The sequence below is a fragment of the Cenococcum geophilum genome (genome assembly GCF_001692895.1).
Source record: "Cenococcum geophilum 1.58 unplaced genomic scaffold K441scaffold_101, whole genome shotgun sequence".
NCBI classification, from domain to species: Eukaryota; Fungi; Ascomycota; class Dothideomycetes; order Gloniales; family Gloniaceae; genus Cenococcum; species Cenococcum geophilum.
This window is the reverse complement of record NW_027137659.1, coordinates 307,966-328,854: the sequence shown is the minus strand read 5'-3', so window position 1 is coordinate 328,854 and position 20,889 is coordinate 307,966. Positions and strand designations below refer to the sequence as shown.

The following is a 20,889-nucleotide window of genomic DNA, read 5'->3' as shown; positions in this document are numbered from 1 at the left end:
AAGCTAGACTATCAGATGGCGGGACCGTATGAGGTCCTTAAGAAGATAGGTAACTCGTACAAAGTAAAGCTCCCGGATTCGATCAAGGTTCACCCCGTTTTCTCGCCGGATAAGCTACGGAAAGCTGCGAACGACCCATTGCCTGGACAAAAGAACGAACCNCCCCTACCGATTCAAGTCAATGGCGACAACGAATGGGAAATTGAAGAAGTACTGGCCTGTAAACTAGTAAGGAAAACGCTAAAGTACCGCGTTAGTTGGAAAGGCTATGACCCAGATCCTACCTGGTACCCTGCATGGAACTTTATTGGCAGTCCCCATAAGCTTNAAGAATTCNATAACCGCTACCCTAATNAACCAGGACCCCCAAAGTACCTAGACGAGTGGATGGAGTGCTGGCATAGCGAAGACGACAAGCTACCGGAAGAACATAAAGATAAGAACGCCCCATAAGCATAATACGGACTACAAAGCCTGAGGGCAGGCTTTTGCGGAGGGGGGGGTAATGTTACGGCACTGGCAGAACCTGGCAGAACTTGGCAGAACTTGGTTGGCAGAACTTGGCAGAACTTCGCGGTCACGTGACTAGAAGACCGCATAAAAAGAACCCTACTTCGACTAGCGCTGCTCTTCTTCTCCTTTCCTTTCTCTAGCTTTAGATCCTCGTTTATAGACTACCAATCGTACAGGCTTGCGCGTCCCTCTTGCCGTGCTCGTGCCTCGATTGACTGAGTTGCTAACACTCTGCTCGGTGGCCGCTACCAAGATAACGATGCCAGCTCTAACTTTAAGGACGACTTGAACACGTTAATGAGTTTCTCTTTAGTTGTGATAAGCGTAGACGGGCACCACTTCGAGATGTACTAACTTGTGCAGTTTTTAATAAGGAAATGGCTGGAGCTACAGGGCGAGCTGGAAGGCTGGAGGGAGAAGTACGTTACGCTTATGGATGACAGTTACCCGGTGGGACGGTATGAGAACTAGAAAGCATGTCAAGCGCTATTTCCGCACGCTCAAGCAGCGGTAGCGTGCCGGCCGACCGATAGTGGTGCGCTAGGGGCGTGGGCGTCGGTTCTTTTTAAGGCTGCGTGGTATGCAAACGAAATGGGAAACTACTACGCAGCGAAGGAGATAGGCCGAGGTGCTTTAGAGGCAAGGGAGGCCACTCTAGGAGCGGAGCATCCGGACACACTCAGCAGCATCAGCAACCTTGGGTTAGTGTTGTCAAGCCAGGGCAAGTACGAAGAGGCCGAGGCGATGCACCGGCGAGATCTAGAAGGATCTGAGAAGGTGCTTAGGCCAGAGCATCCAGACACGCTCACCAGCATCGGCAATCTTGGGTTGGTGTTGGGGAGGCAGGGCAAGTATAAAGAGGCTAAAGCGATGCACCAGCGGGCACTGGAAGGATATAAGAAGGTACTTGGGCCAGAGCACCCACACACGCTCACCAGCGTCAGCAACCTTGGGTTAGTGTTGTCGAGCTAGGGCAAGTACGAAGAGGCCGAAGCAATGCACCGGCAGGTACTAAAAATAAGAGAGAAGGTGCTTAGGCCAGAGCATCCACACACGCTTACCAGCATTAGTAAGCTTGGGTCGGTGTTAGAGAGCCAGGGCAAGTACGAAGAGGCCAAAGCGATGCACTGGCGAGATCTAGAAGGATCTAAGAAGGTGCTTAGGCTAGAGTATCCAGACATACTTACCAGCATCAGCAACCTTGGGTCGGTGTTGTCGAGGCAGGGCAAGTACAAAGAGGCCGAAGCGATGCACTGGCAGGTGCTGGAAACAAGAGAGAAGATGCTTGGGCGCGAGCATCCACACACGCTCACTAGCATCAGTAAGCTTGGGTCGGTGTTAGAGAGTCAGGGTAAGTATGAAGAGGCCAAAGCGATGCACCGGCGAGCACTGAAAGGATATAAGAAGGTACTTGGGCTAAAGCATCCACACACGCTCACCAGCGTATATTGCTTAGCTCATCTTCTCCACCAGTGAGAACAATATAAGTCTGCGTCAAAATTGTACCAGATAGCATACAACGGATGTCTAAAGACTTTAGGCTCAGGCCATCCAACTACTGTCGCATGTCGGAACGATCATTCGTCTACGGATCAAGACATGAAACACAAATAGCTTTAAAAGTATCACAAGCTGAAATACTCTCCGTAGACTCTTAGTTAGACCGCTAAAAATATATACTTAAGAGCCGATTAGTCCGATATGGCTATTGCTACCTTGCTTGTAATGGCTGCTTTGTTTTCATTGTTGTTCCTTATTCTTAAAGCTAAAAGGTAGGTAAGCAACCGACACGCCTATAAATGCGCATGTTACGGTCTCTTCACTAACGATAAACGGAGATATGTAGTTAGGAGACAACAGGAAAGTGTGCGCGGGGTTCTCGTTTTAGACAATAGACTCTTTATATACCTCTTTGCAGCCCTAAAAAAGACTACCTATACTAACAACTAATGCGACACAAGGACTTCTCAGTCTATATATATATATATATATCTAAAGTTCATTATGGTGATGCTGTGCGCGCAATTTCCATAAATTACTCGCTCAAATTTACGGGTTTCAGTTGAAGCATTTAAACATTCATACTAAGGTACTAATTCAGAAACACGTCAAACTTCTAATTACTAAAACGATATCACTTGTTTCGTTCTTAGACTCTGACATTACACAGGTATAGCAGACAAAGAAGGGAGTTTCGGGTAAGAAGTCAAGTTAATCATTACAAACTGTGTGTTGTACGAAGAAAGCTATTTCTATTGTTACGTCCGCCATGCTTTCAAAACACTAAGAGATTGTTGGAATATATGGACAGAGGTCGAGGTCGAGGTCGAGGTTGAGTTACCTCAGCGAGCTCAGACGCGATTTTTTAGCTAGCATCGGAATAACCTACGCCGTCTTCCGAATTGCAAAATCACGTCTGAGAGGGTTTGGCGAGATTTGTTAAAATCCTAAGCAAAATCCATAAAATAGAGATTGCGGATATCTAATTCATTTATTTACACAACGCGTTATTATTACTAAAAGTTCATACATTATTTTTAAGACTTAGGGCTTCTAAATGGTATAAATTTTATAATATGGCTATTGCTTAGTCCTGACATTAATTTCGTTAAAGTTAAAAAACGCGTTGTTAAAAGCCTAAGCATATATTGTATCTTATTAAATAGTCTGCTAATATTAATAAAACTATATAGATATGTAGATATCTACTACTTAAAGCTATTGCAACACCTAGTAGGTGCTATAGTTGAGTCCTTCCTTGAAAATAACCTCCTTTGGCCAGGAGTGTCTCTGCTACTACTAGGGGGTAAGCTCTGGGAAGAGCTTCGTGCAGAGCCTTAGTAGACCTTCGTGCAGACCTTCGTGCAGAGCCACGTGCAGGCGTGCAGACGTGTCGATGTGCAGACGTGCAGACGTTCGTACGGGCGATCAATTGCAGAGACGTTTGTAGAGACGATTGTATGGGCAATTGATCGATTGATCGTATGGGCGTTCTTACGGGCGTTTGTACGGCGTTTGTAGAACCTTCCTAGTATATAGTGCTGCTTGTTAGTAGAGCTTTGGAGCTCTATATAGGCTTCGGGCAGAGCTTCGTGCGGAGCTTCGAGCGGCTTCGTGCAGAGCTCGAGCGGAGGCTTCGTGCAGAGCTTCGTGCAGAGCTTCGAGTAGAGCTTCGAGCAGAGCTTCGTGCAGAGCTTCGTGCAGAGCCTCGTGCAGAGCTTCGAGTAGAGCCTTCGAGCAGAGCTTCGAGCAGAGCTTTTACAGAGCTTCATGCGGAGCTTCGTGCAGAGCTTCGGTAGAGCTTTGGTTAGAGCTCCGGTGCAGAGCTCCGTGCAAGTCTCCCCCTGAGCTCGTTCCGCAGAGCCTCTCGCAAAGCTCCACAGCCTCTACGCAGACGCGAGCTTGCAACTCTATTAGGCCTACACCATAACCTGTAAAGGGCCTGTAAAGTAAATAATTAAATAGGTATATAGCAGATGGAATATCTGCCTAGTTATAGAGGAGGGCTGGCGGCGTGGGCGTTTAGGCGTTGGTGTTTACTGCGTAGCTTGGGTAGTGCAGAGGTGGAATTAGAGCCTCTAGGCGGCGACAAATTCCTCTCAATGTCGCGGGTGCTATAGGAGCTGAAGATCTCATAACTCTTATAGGGAGTTAGGCTTTTCTCTATAATTTTGGTGTAATTTTTATGTCGATAGGTATTGGGGAGGGTAGATCAATTTCGTTAAAGTTAATGAGGTCTTCTTATATAACGGTGTTTAGGTTTTCCTACAAATCTCGCCAAAGTCCCTCAGACTAAGAAAACGATTACCGTCCTAAATCAGCTTAGCGGACGGTGCGGATATTCCTATATCCGCAATCGATTTCTTGGTCTGAGCTTCTGAGGTAAGAGGTTGAGGTATTCGTGTCTCTGATTAGTCATCCTTACGGTGACTCATCAGCCCCCTACTTAGGCACTGCGATCCTTATGATCCTCTGCTTTCGAGACCTATTAGACAAGAATCAATTTAACAGTTAATAGGCCAATCAAGTGCACTTGGGTGATACCGACAAGATTGTAGCGTAAAGGGATGATCTGCGCCAAGCTTTGCCCGCCGCAACTTTGCACAATTAGCCATTAAGTTGATAGCTTCGTTATAGCGGGCTTAAGACCTCCATGTCCACGCAAGGTTGTACATACTAAGCAGTGTTTCTAAATGGTCCACACCAAAAACTACCTTCTTTATGCTAAGTGCTTCTATTCCTAGTCTCTCAGACTCGACAAATATTCCTTAACTGTTAAGTACCAATGCAAGGTTACCAATGCTAATAAGCGTGTGTGGATGCTCTGGCCTAAGCACCTTCTTATATCCTTCTAGTGCCCGCCGGTGCATCGCTTCGGCCTCTTCGTACTTACCCTGGCTCGACAACACCGACCCAAGCTTGCTGACACTAGTGAGCGTGTATGGATGCTCTGGCCCAAGCACCTTCTTAGATCCTTCCAGTGCCCGCCGGTGCATCGCTTCGGCCTCTTCGTACTTGCCCTAGCTCGACAACACTAGCCCAAGGTTGTTGGCACTGGCGAGCGTGCCTAGATGCTCGCGCCCAAGCACCTTCTCACACCCTTCCAGCGCCCGCCGATGCATTGCTTTGGCCTCTTCGTACTTGCCCTAGCTCAACAACACTAGCCCAAGGTTATTGGCACTGGTGAGCATGTCTGGATGCTCGCGCCTAAGCACCTTCTCTTTTGCTTCCAGCGCCCGCCGATACATTGCTTCGGCCTCTTCGTACTTGCCCTACCTCAACAACACTAGCCCAAAGCTGTTAACACTGGTGAGCGTATCTAGATGCTCGCGCCCAAGCACCTTCTCACATCCTTCCAGCGCCCGCCGATGCATTGCTTCGGTCTCTTCGTACTTGCCCTGCCTTGGCAACACCGACCCAAGGTTGTTGGCAATGGTGAGCGTGTCTAGATGCTCGCGCCTAAACACCTTCTCACATCCTTCCAGCGCCCACCGATGCATTGCTTCGGCCTCTTCGTACTTGCCCTAGCTCAACAACACCAGCCCAAGGTTGTCGGCACTGGCGAGTATGTCTAGATGCTCGCGCCTAAGCACCTTCTCTTTTGCTTCCAGCGCCCACCAATGCATTACTTCGGCCTCTTTGTACTTACCCTGCCTCGACAACACTAACCCAAGGTTGTTAACGCTGGTAAGCGTGTTTAAATGCTCTGCCCCTAGAGTAACCTCCCTTGCCTCTAAAGCGTCTCGGCCCATCTCCTACGCTGCCTAGTAGTTCCCTATATCGCCTACATACCACGCAGCCTTAAAAAGGACCGACGCCCACGCCTCTAGCGCGCCGCCACCGGCTAGTCGACTCGCTACCGCTGCTTAAGCGTGCGGAAACAGCGCTTGACATACTTTCTAGTTATTGTACCGTCCTACCGGGTAACTGTCATCCATAAGCGTAACGTACTTCTCCCTCCAGCCTTCTAGCTCGCCCTATAGCTCCAGCCATTTCCTTATTAAAAACTGCACAAGTCGGTGCATCTTAAAGTGGTGCCCGTCTACGCTTGTCGCAACCAAAGAGAAACTCGTTAACGTGTTTAAGTCGTCCTTAAAGTCAGAGCTGGCATCGTTGTCTTAGTAGCGGCCACCGAGCAGAGACTCCGGAATCCCCTGCCGATTAAAAAGACTTATAAGCGATAGCAGCCGCGTTGCCAAAGGCCTCGCTCTGTGGATGTGCTTAAAAGATATCTGCCAGGTAGCAATAATAGAGTTTGACGCCGTGCCGTCCCTTTAAGAGTCCTTAATGTCCATGTCTAGCAGTTTCGCTCTGTTTCGGTTACCCTTACGGAGATCCTATAGATACCTCGATACTGTAGCACGCGGCACTCTCTGGCTAATATAAGCGGCGGCCTGGGTAATCGCAAGGGGCATGTAGTTAAGCGCCTTGACCAGCGTAACCGCATCGTCCTATTTAAAGCTCCCTTTAAGCTTGTTTCAGAGCAAGGCTAAAGCGTATGCTTGGTCCATCGGATGAACTCTAATAATGTCCGCGTAGCTTCCCGTCAGTTAAAAGGCAACATCTTGGCTCCGGGAGGTGATAAGGATAGACCCATTTGGTAATTAAGGCAGAAACTCTAGCAACGCGGCTGCTGCATTGCTAGAACCATCGTCTTTCCTACCTTTATGTCTCTCTAACGGGCGGGAGAAGACGCCTAGATCGTCCGCATTATTAATAATTATTACCCAGCGACCATGTGCCTTATCGCACAGCCAGCTGTAGACAAGCTTCAGAATGTCCACATCTGGCTAGTCCCAGCCAGGAAGCTTAGCTCGTTCGGCGATCTTCCGGTAGCCTTCCTCAAACCTTACTATACTGCTTATATGCACCCAGAAGACCTAGGTAGCTGGGGATCTTTCTTGTACCTAGTACGCGTACTTGACGGCAAGCTGCGACTTTCTTTCAAGCTTGTCAGTTTATGCCCTCAGGAGAATACCGCGCTTGTTGCCTACCCAACGCCGCCAAGGCCAACAAGTGCTACTCTGGACGCAGACTGCTAGCTCTTGCTATATTTCGGTAAGGATCTCGCGGTTTATAAAGCGTAGATCACGCCGGAAAGAAACGGTGGAGAACGGAGCGGGTCGTGGTAGGGTTCGGTCTATTAAGATTGGGCTATTAGAATGTAGATATACTACCTAGGACACGAGAGTTATACCTGCTAAGGGCCTTAGTGTGGATGCGGCGGCGTGGTGGTATGTCAGCGTCTGGATATACCCCCGGACCACTGCTGTTATCTTCTCCACCTTTGCGTTATACCGAAGGCTCCTAAATACCTTCTTGCCTCTTCTGGCCCAAGAGTCGCCTAATGCGGGTAGCGCTTTTACAACCATATCGTCTGTCAGCCAGGCAGGTATCACGAATGACATAAGCTAGCTGATAGGTAGAGACACAGAATTGTACGAGTGATCTGTTTTATTCAAGGTGGCTCTAAGAGCCCTAATATACATAAGAGAATTGACCCCCTACAGGGGTCCCTAGAGGGTGGTGTAACAAGACGATATTAGGCTAATACTGGCCGGAGCCCCGATGGCTGCTTCGACCCCTGAACGCGTATCAGCAACACCACCTCTGGACCCGCCAGCAGCTCCACCAAGACGGACAAGGAAACCGAGCGCGAAGGTGCAAGAGGCCCAGCAGTCGCTAAGGACACGAACCCAAAGATCAGCACAGTTTGAACAGCAGACAACCGCACCACAAACCGGACTACAAGCTACACAGCATATACTGCCTCCATTCCCTACAGCAAGAATCTCTGCCTCACCCGAACGTGAAGGAGGAGGTATCAACCGTGACGAATTTTGTCGACTCATCGAAAGCCTTAGAGAAACTATAGCACAGCAGAGCAATATCATCACAAACCAGAATAGCATTATTGAGAGCATTAGAAACGACCTAGTAGACATTAAATCGGAACAGCAAAGCCTTAAAAAGCAAAACGCCGAACTCCAAAAGGCCATCCGGTCCTTGCGAGCGCAACCGAACACTCCCTCAGCTCCAACACAATCATGGGCATCGGTAGCGGCCAGTGGAGGCACAGCAGGGGCAGAGGTAACTCTGCCACAAACGACGAACGCCAGGAACTCTAAGGAACCCAATCGGCAGCTGGTGATAGACGTTAGCCGAGCGGGTGAGGAGACAATAGAGAAGGTAGCTACTACTGAAGTAGCAAAGCAAACCATTGCACAAGGCATAAAGGATGTTGACAGGCTTACGGGAGCCATACTCAAGGACTTCCGCGTATGGCGAACAAGAGATAGCGCGAGCATTATTAGATTCTCGGTGGAAAAAGACAAAGAAGCTGCGTTCAGGCAGACGACTGCCCAATGGCTCGAACCGCACATCCCTGGGGCGAGGCTTGTCGGACCCAAGTGGTATGCGGTCAAGGCGGACTGGGTTGAAGTACCCTTAGCGATGGACATTGACAGCGGAAAAGTGAGTAAGTCAGCCATGGAGCGCTTCGGGGTAGAGAATGGTGTAGAGGTATGCACAATGAGATGGCTCGGACAACCAAGGCCGCGCGGCCAGCATGCGTCGGTGATTGTCAAAGTGGCAACAAAAGAGGATGCAGAGAAGCTGCTCACGTCGGACAACGTGTCATTTGGGGGAGGTGCGGTTATTATATCGCCATTTGAGGAGCGACGCACCCCTGTAGCATGCTACAAATGCAGAAGGTTTGGACATAGGGCTAGAGACTGCACGCGACCTAACACGTGCGAAATGTGTGGGCGGGAAGGCCATCTCCGGTGTGAGACGGTTAATCTACACTGCGTGAACTGTCAGGGTCCTCACCAAGCCTTACACCGTGAATGCCCAGCATACAGGAAAGAGATGGACAGGATTCTTGCACGACAGCGTTATGAATAGAGAACTCCGGATCCTCCAGGCGAACATAAAGAAATGCAGGGAAGCGCAGCATGCGCTGCACAACGACGAAGCGCTGGCGGACTTCCACTTCATTCTAGGTCAGGAACCTTATTGCTTTCTCTCAGATGGGGAAGTGGTGCTGGCTGGCTTAAATCCCCGGTGGATGAGGTTTGTCCCAATGGGCAGGAAGCAGCGGTTTCCCCCAGTTAGGTCATGTATCTGGGCATCTAGAGAGCTGGCAGCTACACAGCTGCAGGTAGATTCAGCAGAAATCACGGCGGTGGTGGCGCACGTCGGCCAAAGGAAACTTATGATTGTGTCGGTATATATTCCAGACAGATGTTCGAGGAGAACCAAGGAAGAGAACCTAGAGGAGTTCTCCAGCAGGCTGGAGATGATTAATGGTCTAATTCAGGGTGAACTATTGCGCGACCCACACACCGAGGCGGTGATCGCAGGCGACTTTAATCGGCATAACCCGCTATGGGGAGGAAGTCATATCAGTACCACATTAACGCAGGAAGAAAGCGCGCCAATTATTGACTTTATGGCGGACCGGTCACTCCAGAGCCTGCTTCCAGTGGGAGTACCTATATTCGAGAGCGACGCGGGGCGGACATTAACAATCGACCTTATACTTGCAACCCCGGGCCTGGCGAGTGAACTAGGAAAGTGCGCCATTTGGGAGCATGAGTACGGGTCAGACCATAGAGCCATCCACACTAGCTTCTGGGTCGACATAGACACGCAGGAGAGCCAGGAGAGGCTGCTTATCAAGAATGCGAACTGGGACAATATTCGAGAAGACGTGGAGCGACAGAAAGAGATGGGATTCCCCACAGAAGATGTGGACGAAATGGTTGACTGCCTTAACAGGTGGGTTAACAAAGCCCTTGAAGCACACTGCCAGCGGGCCAAGCCATCACCGTATATGAAAAGATGGTGGAACGAAGACCTCACAGCGCTGAGGAAGTCATACACATACTGGAGGAACAGGAATAGTGCGATGCGGAGGTAAGGAAGGGACGACCCTGAGCTACGTAATGTCGCAGTAAGAGCGAAGAAGCTCTTCCACAGGACTATTCGGCGACACAGGAAGCTCCATTGGGACGAATTCCTCAGCAATAGTGACAATATATGGAAAGCGTCGAAATACCTCGATCCGCAGGCTACATCCGCGTTCGCTAGAATTCCGCCGATCAAGAAGGCTGGAGGACAGGGAGAGGTCGTCACGGAGAATCACAATATTGCAAGAGAACTACTCCAGGCATTCTTTCCGGTCCCGCCGCCGTGCGAACAAGAGGAGGAAGCTACGACTAGCTACAACCAATTGCCGTGGGAGCCCATCGCCAAACACGAGGTCAAGGCAGCTGTGTTCAGGGCTAGCCCAGATAAGGCTCCTGGAAGGGACGGCCTACCAGCCAGGGTGTGGCGAGAGCTGTAGCCCGTACTGAGCGGTGAGATCATCACTCTCTTTACCAAATCACTCGAGACAGGAAAAGTACCACAGGAATGGAAGGTAGCAAAGATTGTACCGCTGCAGAAGCCGAAGCGGGGGACTATACGGTAGCAAACAACTATAGGCCGATCTCCCTCCTCCCGACGCTGGGAAAAGCACTCGAATCGCTGGTGGCGGAGAGGATAGCATACCTAGTGGAGGAACACAGCCTACTACCCAAGACACACTTTGGAGCCAGGAAGCAAAGGTCGACGACACATGCGCTATCGTATCTCTGCGAGGACGTATTTAGAGCGTGGAGAGGAAAGAAGACGCTGTCCCTAGTATTATTTGATGTCAAGGGTGCGTATAACAATGTGGCTATAGAGCCGGAAATCAGGAGACTACGGCAGCGTTAGATACCTCAGACGATTATACGATGGGTGCAGGACTTTTGTACAAACCGTCAAGCCTGCATCCTAGTCAACGGATACACATCAGAGGTACAGGCGCTCCCGCAGGCGGGTCTTCCGTAGGGATCAGCACTGGCCCCAATACTCTTTCTGTTCTTTAACGCGGATCTTGTGCAAAGCGCACCCAGAAATGGCAGCTCCATGGCCTTCGTGGACGACTACTCGGCATGGGTTATAGGCCCTACGGCGGAGAAAAACACGCAGATTATCCAGGGCGAGATCATACCGATGCTTGAGAAATGGGAGAGGACTAGTGGAGCTCAATTCGAAGCGAAGAAAACGTTATTCATCCACCTTACTAGATATAAAGAAGCAGGCAGGGATGCCACTACGCCGCTCCAATTTAAAGGAAAAGGAATCCCCCCGACACAGGAAGTTAAAATCCTTGGGGTGATTCTCGATAAGGAGCTGAGGTTCAAGGCACACCTGGCAGATAAGGCAGGCAAAGCCACCAAGGTGGCGCTAGCGTTGCGTAGATTAAAGGGACTGCAGTCTAAGAGCGTTAAGCAGCTAGCCAAGAGCTCGGTCCTACCAGTAGCAGACTACGCGTCGCCGATATGGTACCCGCTTGCGACACAAGAGTTAATGCAGCTCCTCCAGCAGGCGCAGAGGATCACGGCACAAGTTATTATCAGGGGGTTCCGCACCGTTGCTCTGCCAATAGTGGAGGTAGAAGCCGGCTTGCTCCCTCTTGAGCAAAGGCTGCGCAACCAGGCCATCGCGTTCTGGGTGTCAATCCATAAACTAGGCAAATCACATCCTCATTGGATGATTCGAAGACAGAGGCTCTGTAGACGGCACCGGTCGCCGCTCCAGAGGACAGCAGAGATGTGCGAGGATGTCCAGGTGAATGGGGTGCTAGAGGTCAAACCGTATGCATGCCCGCCGTAGGTGGCTAAGCCCAACGTGGTAATATGCAAGGACGAAGAGCATGCTCAAGCTATCATTGAAGACTACAAGCCAGGACAGGTTGACATATACGTTGATGCATCGGTTCGTAATGGCAGGGCAGGAATTGGCGTATATGCTACGCCATCTAAAGTAATGCTTTCGAAAACGGTGGCGAGCTCCGATCAAGCCGACGCTCACCTTACAGAGCTTCTAGCAATCAGCGAGGCAGCCAACTGGCCGTGGGACCCCACGTGCACGGCTGTTGACCAAGCAGGTTTTCCAATACCTGCTTCTAGTATAAGAATATTCTCCGACTCGCAATCAGCGTTGCTGTCAGTACAGAGCTGGAAGGCTGGAGCCTGCTAGGAAGTAGTTACAGATATCTTAAAGAAGCTTTGGCTGAACAATGTCACGCTATACTGGATTTCAGGCCACTCGGGATTTGTGGGAAACGAGAAGGCCGACAAGCTTGCTAAAGCAGCAACGAGACCGGAGAGCGAGGAGCCACCACAGAGAGACGGCCTCCTATGGTACCTTGTGACGCAAGCCTTAAAAAGAGCCGAGATAATAACAGGACCGCTTCTAGCGGGAAGATCTAATACGGGCAAGTTTACAAGGAAGATTGACGCAGCACTCCACCTCGGAAAGGCTGCAGGATTATACCAGCAGCTAATTAGCCTGGAAGCTGCCATCCTTGCGCAGCTACGGACCGGCAAGTCATTTCTAAAGGAATATCTCCACAAAATTAATGCATCAGAGACGGCGTTATGCGACTGCGGGCTCACAGAATCAATACAGCACTTCCTCTTCTCTTGTAGGAGGTGGGCACAGCAGAGGATTAAACTAAGAGAGCAGCATGGAGATCGATTTGGGGACCTATCATATGCATTAGGAGGCTACTCACGCAGACGAGAAGGAGGCAGGAATATTAACGGCCCAATTGAGCGCTGGAAGCCAGACATTAGCGTAGTTAAAGCTACGATTGAATTTGCAAAGGAGACCGGATGTTTACACTTAAGCGTACAAGATATAGAGAGCACAGAAGCCGACGTTAATGAGCGAAGACTCTTAAGAATTCCTCCTCCAATCATCTAACCGAATACACCGCGAGCCTCCTCTACACGTGCCTCCACTGGTGCGTCGCCGATTAAGAAGCGCACAACGCTGGAATAGCCCTGCGGACACGAGGCGTCGAAAACTACTTACTTGGGCTCGCCTCTAAACTCCGACTTTCTTCTAATAGTAACGTATTACTTTCCTTTATTTCCTTGGTTGAGTATAGTGTTAGGTAATAGATATATAGTTCTTATAGTTGGCTTCTGAACTAGAGCATGCATGTTAATAGCAGGAAGTATTTAGTTAGCGCTCTGTAACGGCCCATACCCTAAATGGTGCATGGCCATAATAGAATATACATACATACATACATACGTTTTTGAGGCGCTACTTTCTCAGAATGAAGATAGGAAGCCGGCAAGAAGCGGTTCTGCTGTGGGCTGGTACGTTGGAACCAACAACTCTCTTGGGCTTGGCGTTGTGGCGGTTAAGCACCGCCGCGTTCATACCACTAGCCACAGAACTCTCCGATGCCCTACTGCTCGGCTACGATGAAGAGCCCACGTTGGATTAGCGTGGCGCGATTGCTGGGTCAACTGAAGCGTGAACTTCTAACCTCGGACCAGCGACGATCACCGTTCAACTTCGCGATGCGGCCCAACTCATGGCATGACATACAGCTATGTCTACGTCGCAGACCCAGTCGTCGTTCTCGGGAGTTTGGCAAGATTCTGGGACAACCCGAAGTACGCGTGCAGCCACCGTAGATCGTTTTCAGATTCAGTCGTGGCATGTGGCGGTGCTGACCAAGTGAGTGTTCATCAGAGAACTCGCTTCTTGCTTATTTCTAAGGAAAATTTACAAAGCGGGATGAGTAAGTGGATGCGTTTGCTTATCTATTACAGCAGACAGAACAATGCAAATAGCGGTGATGCAAGGAAATCAATAGATCAACCCTCCCAGAAGAGGCTAAACATCGCGCATACGGAGGACTGCGCAAAAAGAGATTTCTCCTTCCTTTTTCGGATAAGCGCGTTTTTGAGCGCCAAGACCTCACCAAAATCAACTCAATCAACTTGATTGAAGCTTTTAATACTAATATATCATCTATATAGCTTCTAAATCGTGGTGTTTTACCGTTTGATGTTCACGTGATTGATCTCGTTCCACCGCACCTTATATTCTACAGGCTTTCGAGGTTTTCGAGGCCTTAATTGCCTCTGCTGCTCTTGGCTCCCTACCTAGCTCCCTACCTGGCTCTCTACCCGTTCAACTACCTGATTGCAACCGTCTCTTTAAAGTCTTTAATTATAGAGCTGTCGATCTGCAACCAAGCCAGGGCCTTGGGTGTCTTAACGTCGATTTGGAACGACTATATCAACTAATTTTTGCCACTCTTCCTCAGTAATTTCCTCAATCTCCTCACGGCTCTGCGCAGGAAGGAAGAATTGCAGATAGGCGTCAGGTAGACTGCAGTGATTACGCAATGTATCGTAGCCCATTTGAAGCACCCCAACAATCGTAGGAAGCTTGCGATTAGCTTCCTCACGGAGCTGCTTCCGGCTTCGCTGCGTTTCTTCTGCTCCCTCTCTATAATCGTTACCTCCTTTAAGTTCTATAATCTTCTCAATATAGCAAGGGATCCTCTTAATCCACTGCTGAATTCGCCACTACTCAAGATCTTGCCAAGCACCAAGCCAGGCCTTCTCTACAGCTGCACGGGAGGTAAGTGGGCCCTTTTTTGTAGTAGCCCGTTTCAAATAGCCCCAGCAGGGCTCAATCATATTTAGATCAGGCGAATTACCTGGCCAAAGAAGATGCTGAATCTCGCAGGCGTTAAAGTAGGTTTAGTGAATCTTTGCAGTATAAGAAGTAGCCTTGTCTTCTTGCACGATTGTATTAGGATTTAAGCACGTAAGGCTCTAGGCGAATGGAAGAAGTTTTAGTATCAAGATATTCGTTAAATATCGCCACCAGTCAATTCCACCTCCATCTAATCAAGTAAAAGCTCCGTACAATATTGTAAACTTCCATTTAGCAGGTGCTCCGGGCATACGCCTTTTATAACATAGCTCGTGTATATTCCTTTTAATGGCTTAATTCTTCTCCCAGGCCTTGCGCGCCTCTGGCTCTAAAGCTTCATTCCAGATCTTAATGATAGATTTTGATTCTTCAAATTCCTTCTTTGTTTGAGGCTTCCAAATATGACAAGGGCCTTTGAAGTCGTATATAAAGCAACCCCAGAACATAAACTCGGAGTACCCTTTCCACCGTTCTCGTACGCAGCTGCGTACGCAGGCCTCGTGAGGACGTCGCCATACTCGATAGCCCCCTCGACGGTGGCCCAAAACAATACTTGTCTCATCCGACCAAATTACAGCCTTCCAATCTTCCAACGTCCAGTAGCGGTGGGCCAATGCAAATTTATATCGTTCGTTCCTCATAGCTGGAGTTAATCCAGGCTTCCTTGTTGGCTTTGTCTTGCGGAAGCCGTGCCTTTTAAGTATAATTCGAACGGCTGATGGTGAGAGACCTATTTCGCGAGCGATCCTTCTAGTGCTTTTTTCACGCCCATAACGATCGCATGTAACGGCGTTAACGACTCTCTGCTCAAGATCAGGGGTAATCTTTTTCTTACGCCCCCGGCGGGGCTTATCTTTAAGGTGGTCATCAAGGAGGACCCAATCTGCACGCCAGCCATTCTCTACCGCCTTTTTTAGCAGGTTGCCAATGTGTTTGGTGCTAATTCCGGTAACTTAATTGATTACTTTTAGGGGGGTACCCAGTGCCCGCATTACTACGGCCTGCGCTCTCGTTGCAAGGCCGTAGTAAGGCATCTTGGGCTCAAAAAAAGGCAGAAGGTGTGTGTAGAGGATATTACAAGCGATTAAGTGAATAGATCATATCAAAAGGTTGGTGTAGAGTTGCTTTTTACAACCTCAAAGTCAAAAAGTTAATATATTTGGTGGGGTCTTGGCACCAAAACGACGCTTTTCCCAAAAAGGAAAGAGAAATCTCTTTTTGCGCAGTCCTCCGTACTTGCACTAAAATCTAGTCCTAGTCATCACTCTAACGCTTTAGAAAGCATTGGCAAGAAAGTTGTCATCTTAGGTACTGCTATCGAACGTACTAGAATAACTGCTTTAACTATAAAAGCGCATGTCCTTGCTGCGAAGTGTATTGGAGCATATTGGTAGAACAAGTATACCCAACGTTGTTCGAAGACCTCGTCAGTGTCGCCCGCTGCGTCCAACAGACCAGACCCGAGACTAGACCCGACAACCAGGAACTAAACTATCCTACAAAGAGCGCTGTCGCATCTTTACACTCTCCGATCTTTTACATTGGACACCAGAAGCAATCGCCACAACCATGGGACTTCCTCGGACGACCATTCAATCCGTAATAAGATCCCAAGCCGAAGCCCCAAAGAAGCAAACAGGCAGAAAGCCTAGCATTACGGGCGAGGTTCGGGAACGCCTTGTTGCTCGTGCGACCCTTAACGCTGCTCATCGTCGAATGACGTACAAGGAAATCGCTTGGCTGGAGGGTGTGCAGGCTTGTCGGAAAGCCCTCGTGGCAGCATTCAAGATAGAGTCTTACGGTCGCCGCGTGGCCACCTCGAAACCTCTCCTCACCGAAGCACAAAAGCAAGCACGTTTAGCATGGGCAATCGAGCATTTAAGCTGGACGCCAGAGCAGTGGGCTCATGTTGTCTGGACCAACGAGTGCTCCCTCTCGACCGAAGGCTTTGGAAAGGTATATGTCACCCGGCGACCAGAAGAGAAGTATGGCGATTCTTGTTGTTCTCCTAAGTTTAGAGATTACTCTTCTTGGACCATCCATGGGAGCATTTCAGCGCTTGGTAAAGGAGACATGGTGGTTATCGAAAAGGAATGGGGCAGTGTAACGGGTGAAGTACATAGAGAAAGAGTGCTTCCATGGGTATACCGATTTATGGACTGGGTGGCACAACACCCGGAGAACCCTCGGAGGCATGTTATTCTGATGGAAGACGGTGCTCCTCAACATACTGCTAAGTTCACGCAACAGCTCCATACTTTAAATGGTATAGACAAGATGTATTGGCCTGCTAATTCTCCTGACTTGAATCCGATAGAGAATGTCTGGCGTCTGTTAAAACAGAGAGTGGCTAAAAGATTTCAGCGTAGCCTTGTAGAGTTAAGGCAATGTATAGAGGAAGAGTGGGCGGCATTGGAACTATCTGATTTTGCGAGATATATTGGGAATATGAAAGAACGTTGTCAAGATGTAGTAGATGCAAAAGGAGGGCATACGAAGTGGTGAATTTGTAAATCGAACTTGAAAGCAATATTGATAATTATCTAGAATGGGGATCTAAGATAGACTTCCAACTAGGATCATTATGATTACAGGAACCCGCCAGACACCATCTTTTTAAACGTCTTTCCGCATCATCACAGTTGTCTAGCTCGTCATTGTTATCGTCAATATCCGTATCCGGTATGGTCTCTTGAGAGGTAGTCCACAGCTTTTCATCGAAGGAAGAATCTTGCGATGAGGCACCGAAACTGCGCCGTCTCCCACGACCCCGGAAATGTCGCTCTTCTCCATTATCTTCCCCATCTCCCACCGGAGCCATACAAGCATCCCGTTGTCGTTTTCGCGGACTCTGGCTCCGAGATTTGGCCCCCGACGCGAGTAGCTGCCTGCATTGGTCTCCCGAGAAGTCTACAATACTCGTCTCCCCGTCACCTACATAGATGCAGAGCCTCCGCTTAAGGCCCTGCTGCACAAAATTAACGGATTGAGTAAAGATTGTCCACGCGAAGCGTGCCAGAACATACTAAATAGCGACACCAACGAGTGGCTGTAGCGACACGTTATGGTAGAGACTCGTAAGCTGAAGAGATGAACCTGGCTAGAATATGAACGAGGAGGACAGAAGACTTGGAAACGATCGCAAAACGCTTCTGGTCGAAGATTGTGTGAACATCGGACCGAAGGAGAATAGCATTCTGAGCGTCGTCAACGGGTGCAGACCCCGGGCGCTGCTGGTTTGTGTATCGGAACATGCCATTATCCTGGAACCAGCGCTCTTCGCTCCGCGGCACTAAGTGTGCATGTTCCGTACCCTCAATATGGTTCGTTATGTGGCAGGAGACATCCCGGGCCAGTGTAGCTTCTGCTAAACTGCTTTGATGAGGTAATTGCCTGTTAAGAGGAAGCTTTGGAGGCTCGCAGGAACTCCATGACTGAGGTAGTTTATCGTGGGGGAAGCGCCAGTGGGCAAAAGATGGGACCACGGGATATTTCTCTGAGACCTCAATGTCAATACACAAGCATAAGTATACGGGAGCTTTCTGTTTGCTTACCATCGGCAGCTTCTTCAGAAACCCGGAAGTAGTAATTGTTTCTGCGCAGAATACCATCAGGACCAAACGAAGCACGCGCACCAGTCCTTGTCTCCGTTAAGAATCCCTCCCATCTATTATTGGCAACAATAGCGCACGCAATTCGCGCAGTTTCGTGATTGATACTGCCTTAAGGATGATCTAAAGCGGGAAGTACCATCAAGATGTTACCCGTGTCGCTATAGCCCGGATGACGCAGGTAGACTCTGTGGTTGAGGTCTGTTGAGATATTCTGCTCGCCATCTTCGTGGGAAGGTGTTCTGTAATGTGAACGTGGTCGGATAGTGTCGCAAGACATATATCTAGTTGATGTAGCGGTGCCAGTGGCAGGCAAAAGTGATATAGCTGTGTTGCGGCTTGCTCGTAGTTGCAAAACAAGCCTATGTCAGCGGGTCGCCACAGTATTTGCCGTTAAGCACGGCGAGCACGTGGCGACAAGGCTGAGGTAAGCTTGGCATTTCTTGGCACGACTACGTCAATCTTCGGGACATGCGACTAGTCAATAAAATGTCCCTAACAGACACCTCTAGAGCTCGCTCCGTCTCAAATCACAACCCTATGGCCGGAGCGGGTCGGCCGCCCTCCCTGCTAGTGCTAGCAAACTGTAGGGAGCTTTGGGAACACTGCCTTTCCAGCTTCTGAGTTTCAGGGGGAAACTTTAACCGCGCCTCGGATGAACCTTTCTCCTGGCTGCCAGGATAGTACAAGGACTTGGCACTCGCAGCTGAACCACGTCGAGCTGAAGATGGACACCAATGTCCCAAGAGCGGCTTCACAGCCTCTTGAGGTTATACACACCTCCATATTGCTTCTTCAAACTGATCACTTTGTTGAGCTACCTTGTCTATCCCTCTAGCCATGCCCGAGCATGACCTGCGCCTGCCCGCTCTCGATGGCGGCGGCGTCCGCGGCCTATCGACGCTTCAGATCGTGAAGCAGCTGATGGACACCATCAACCCGGAATCGCCGCCGAAGCCTTGCGACTACTTCGACATGATCGGAGGCACTAGCACTGGCGGGTTCGTAGCGATTGTTTTGCTGAATATGCAGCTGACGAGAAGCACAGGCTCGTAGCGATCATGCTTGGTCGGCTGCGGATGACAGTCGACGAGTGCATTGACGCATATGTCTCGCTATTAGACAGGATCTTCCAGAAGCAAAGACATCGTGTGACGATCAAGGGCCAGGTCCAAGGACGATTCGACTCGGATGAGCTAGAGCGGGTGATCAAAGAGATCACTGTGAGACAAGGTCTCGCAGAGGATGCGTTGTTAAAGGATGCCCCAGATGCAAAGTGCAAAGTGTGAGTGAAAACCACCTGGTGCGGACTGTGGGGACATTAACGAGTAGAATGTAGATTCGTCTGTGCAACAAGCAGCGAGACGGGCGATACGGTGCGGCTCACCAGCTACCGCTCGCCACGTGGCCGCGAACGATTACTCCGCACCACCAAGATATGGGAGGCAGGCCGAGCAACGTCGGCAGCCTCGTCCTTCTTCGATCCTATCACCATCGGTGCCTTTGAGGAGAGCTTTGTCGATGGGGCTGCAGGAGCGAATAACCCGGTGTATGAGGTATGGAATGAGGCCCAAGACATCTGGCCGTCTGGCTCGCTTGAAGACAAAGTTAAGTGTTTGGTGTCGATTGGGACGGGCGTTCCGTCGCTTACGCCGCTCAAGGGCGATCTCATCGGTATTGGCCAGAGTCTGCTTGCGATTGCCACGGAGACGGAGAAGACGGCGGAGCGATTCTCCCGGGACAAATCACAGCTCGACGACACGGGACGGTACTACCGGTTTAATGTGTTGAGAGGGCTGGAGGATATCGTGTTGGAGGACTCGAAGCGGAAGAATGCCATCATCGCGGCTACAGATCGCTACATCGAGTCGCAGGCGGTATTTAAGCAGATGAAGGCATGCGCCGACGGCATGTCTGGACGAGAATGTTAGCGTTTTGTCTAACGTGGCTTTCAGTACATAGCTGACTAGGCTCTTTCCCAGACGTAGGAAGCTATCAAACACTGTTCAGCCTGCACCTCAACGACTCCCCGGACCAACGATCCTACCTATCGCACAGCCCTCGTCTATTGCACGGCTACCCATAGCACGGCAATCACCCGTCGGACTACAGTCTTTCATGGTCTTCACTTCGCTTCCTAAAGAGAGCAACACATGGACGCAAGACCCCGACAACCCTCATCCAAACGTTTTCGCCAACTCTGCATATCCCGCATAACGCCTTCTGCTCTTAACCCATACTACTCAAATACAATGCGCATTGAGAAGGACGAGAATGGCCAAGGGATCGTTGTTACATGGGCTCTCAATCCACGAGGCACCGAGCTTTGGCTTAGGGCGGATCAGGCCATATTTTTTACTGGCCAGAGAATATGACAGAAGTTATGAAACTTCCAACGACAGGTCCGAGTTCGATAGAGGACATTGAAATCGAGAAACGTATCTACAAATGCCTAGGAAGCCATCCGAACATTGCACCTTGTCTCCGAATCGCCGAAACTGGTCCAGTCTCAGTATGCGCTGAGCATATTGTTCCCAAACGCGCCGAGCATGGCACTATTCGCCAGTACTTTCTCGACGGGGTACCGCAACAGTAGATGAACGTATCAAATGGTGCCGAGATATCGTAAAAGCTGTTCAGTACGTGCACGATCACGGTATCAGGCACGGTGATATAGGCGGGCGAAATATTCTCCTGG

General features: G+C 49.7%; 6 protein-coding genes across 6 annotated transcripts; 2 read left to right on the top strand and 4 right to left on the bottom strand.

Moving 5' to 3' along the window:
* The first annotated feature begins 694 nt into the window (after nt 1–694).
* Nucleotides 695–2,205, top strand: K441DRAFT_623809 (Kif17 kinesin). Its single transcript, XM_067646057.1, has 2 exons — nt 695–1,416; nt 1,666–2,205. The coding sequence occupies exons 1-2, from the start codon at nt 1,105–1,107 to the stop codon at nt 1,987–1,989; spliced, it is 636 nt and encodes a 211-aa protein (XP_067496512.1). The 5' UTR covers nt 695–1,104; the 3' UTR covers nt 1,990–2,205.
* A 2,309-nt stretch (nt 2,206–4,514) lies between these two features.
* K441DRAFT_711743 (uncharacterized protein) lies at nt 4,515–5,159 on the bottom strand. Its single transcript, XM_067653905.1, has one exon. It carries the CDS (start codon nt 5,007–5,009, stop codon nt 4,782–4,784), a length of 228 nt encoding a protein of 75 aa, XP_067496511.1. The 5' UTR covers nt 5,010–5,159; the 3' UTR covers nt 4,515–4,781.
* K441DRAFT_711738 (uncharacterized protein) lies at nt 4,721–5,780 on the bottom strand. The gene is made up of 3 exons (XM_067653904.1): nt 5,607–5,780; nt 5,301–5,483; nt 4,721–5,159 (listed from the first exon to the last, which is right to left on the bottom strand). Exons 1-3 carry the CDS (start codon nt 5,763–5,765, stop codon nt 5,034–5,036), a joined length of 468 nt encoding a protein of 155 aa, XP_067496510.1. The 5' UTR covers nt 5,766–5,780; the 3' UTR covers nt 4,721–5,033.
* Nucleotides 5,781–15,206: 9,426 nt separating this feature from the next.
* Nucleotides 15,207–15,533, bottom strand: K441DRAFT_508522 (uncharacterized protein; the record flags this gene model as incomplete). The annotated part of the gene is made up of 1 exon (XM_067642071.1): nt 15,207–15,533. A coding segment is annotated over one exon (327 nt), but the record flags the coding sequence as incomplete, so codon positions are not given.
* A 1,586-nt stretch (nt 15,534–17,119) lies between these two features.
* K441DRAFT_709609 (uncharacterized protein) lies at nt 17,120–18,471 on the bottom strand (the record flags this gene model as incomplete). The annotated part of the gene is made up of 5 exons (XM_067653860.1): nt 17,120–17,545; nt 17,624–17,662; nt 17,694–18,076; nt 18,135–18,302; nt 18,345–18,471. The coding sequence occupies 5 exons, from the start codon at nt 18,469–18,471 to the stop codon at nt 17,120–17,122; spliced, it is 1,143 nt and encodes a 380-aa protein (XP_067496508.1).
* A 376-nt stretch (nt 18,472–18,847) lies between these two features.
* On the top strand, nt 18,848–20,227 carry K441DRAFT_671520 (FabD/lysophospholipase-like protein). Its single transcript, XM_067650432.1, has 3 exons — nt 18,848–19,192; nt 19,240–19,476; nt 19,531–20,227. Exons 1-3 carry the CDS (start codon nt 19,032–19,034, stop codon nt 20,120–20,122), a joined length of 990 nt encoding a protein of 329 aa, XP_067496507.1. The 5' UTR covers nt 18,848–19,031; the 3' UTR covers nt 20,123–20,227.
* Nucleotides 20,228–20,889: the final 662 nt, after the last annotated feature.

Excerpts from the sequence above, each read along its gene's own strand:
- K441DRAFT_671520 (XM_067650432.1), top strand. The coding sequence starts at position 19,032 with ATGCCCGAGCATGACCTGCGCCTGCCCGCTCTCGATGGCGGCGGCGTC. Across the intron at positions 19,193-19,239 it reads GGAGGCACTAGCACTGGCGG|GCTCGTAGCGATCATGCTTG; the intron begins GTTCGTAGCGAT and ends CGAGAAGCACAG. Across the intron at positions 19,477-19,530 it reads CCAGATGCAAAGTGCAAAGT|ATTCGTCTGTGCAACAAGCA; the intron begins GTGAGTGAAAAC and ends AGTAGAATGTAG.
- K441DRAFT_711743 (XM_067653905.1), bottom strand. The coding sequence starts at position 5,009 with ATGCACCGGCGGGCACTGGAAGGATCTAAGAAGGTGCTTGGGCCAGAG.
- K441DRAFT_711738 (XM_067653904.1), bottom strand. The coding sequence starts at position 5,765 with ATGGGCCGAGACGCTTTAGAGGCAAGGGAGGTTACTCTAGGGGCAGAG. Across the intron at positions 5,484-5,606 it reads CGCTGGAAGCAAAAGAGAAG|AAGGTGTTTAGGCGCGAGCA; the intron begins GTGCTTAGGCGC and ends GAAGGATGTGAG. Across the intron at positions 5,160-5,300 it reads GTGTTAACAGCTTTGGGCTA|GGCAAGTACGAAGAGGCCAA; the intron begins GTGTTGTTGAGG and ends TTGTTGAGCTAG.
- K441DRAFT_623809 (XM_067646057.1), top strand. The coding sequence starts at position 1,105 with ATGGGAAACTACTACGCAGCGAAGGAGATAGGCCGAGGTGCTTTAGAG. Across the intron at positions 1,417-1,665 it reads CACTGGAAGGATATAAGAAG|AAGGTGCTTAGGCTAGAGTA; the intron begins GTACTTGGGCCA and ends GAAGGATCTAAG.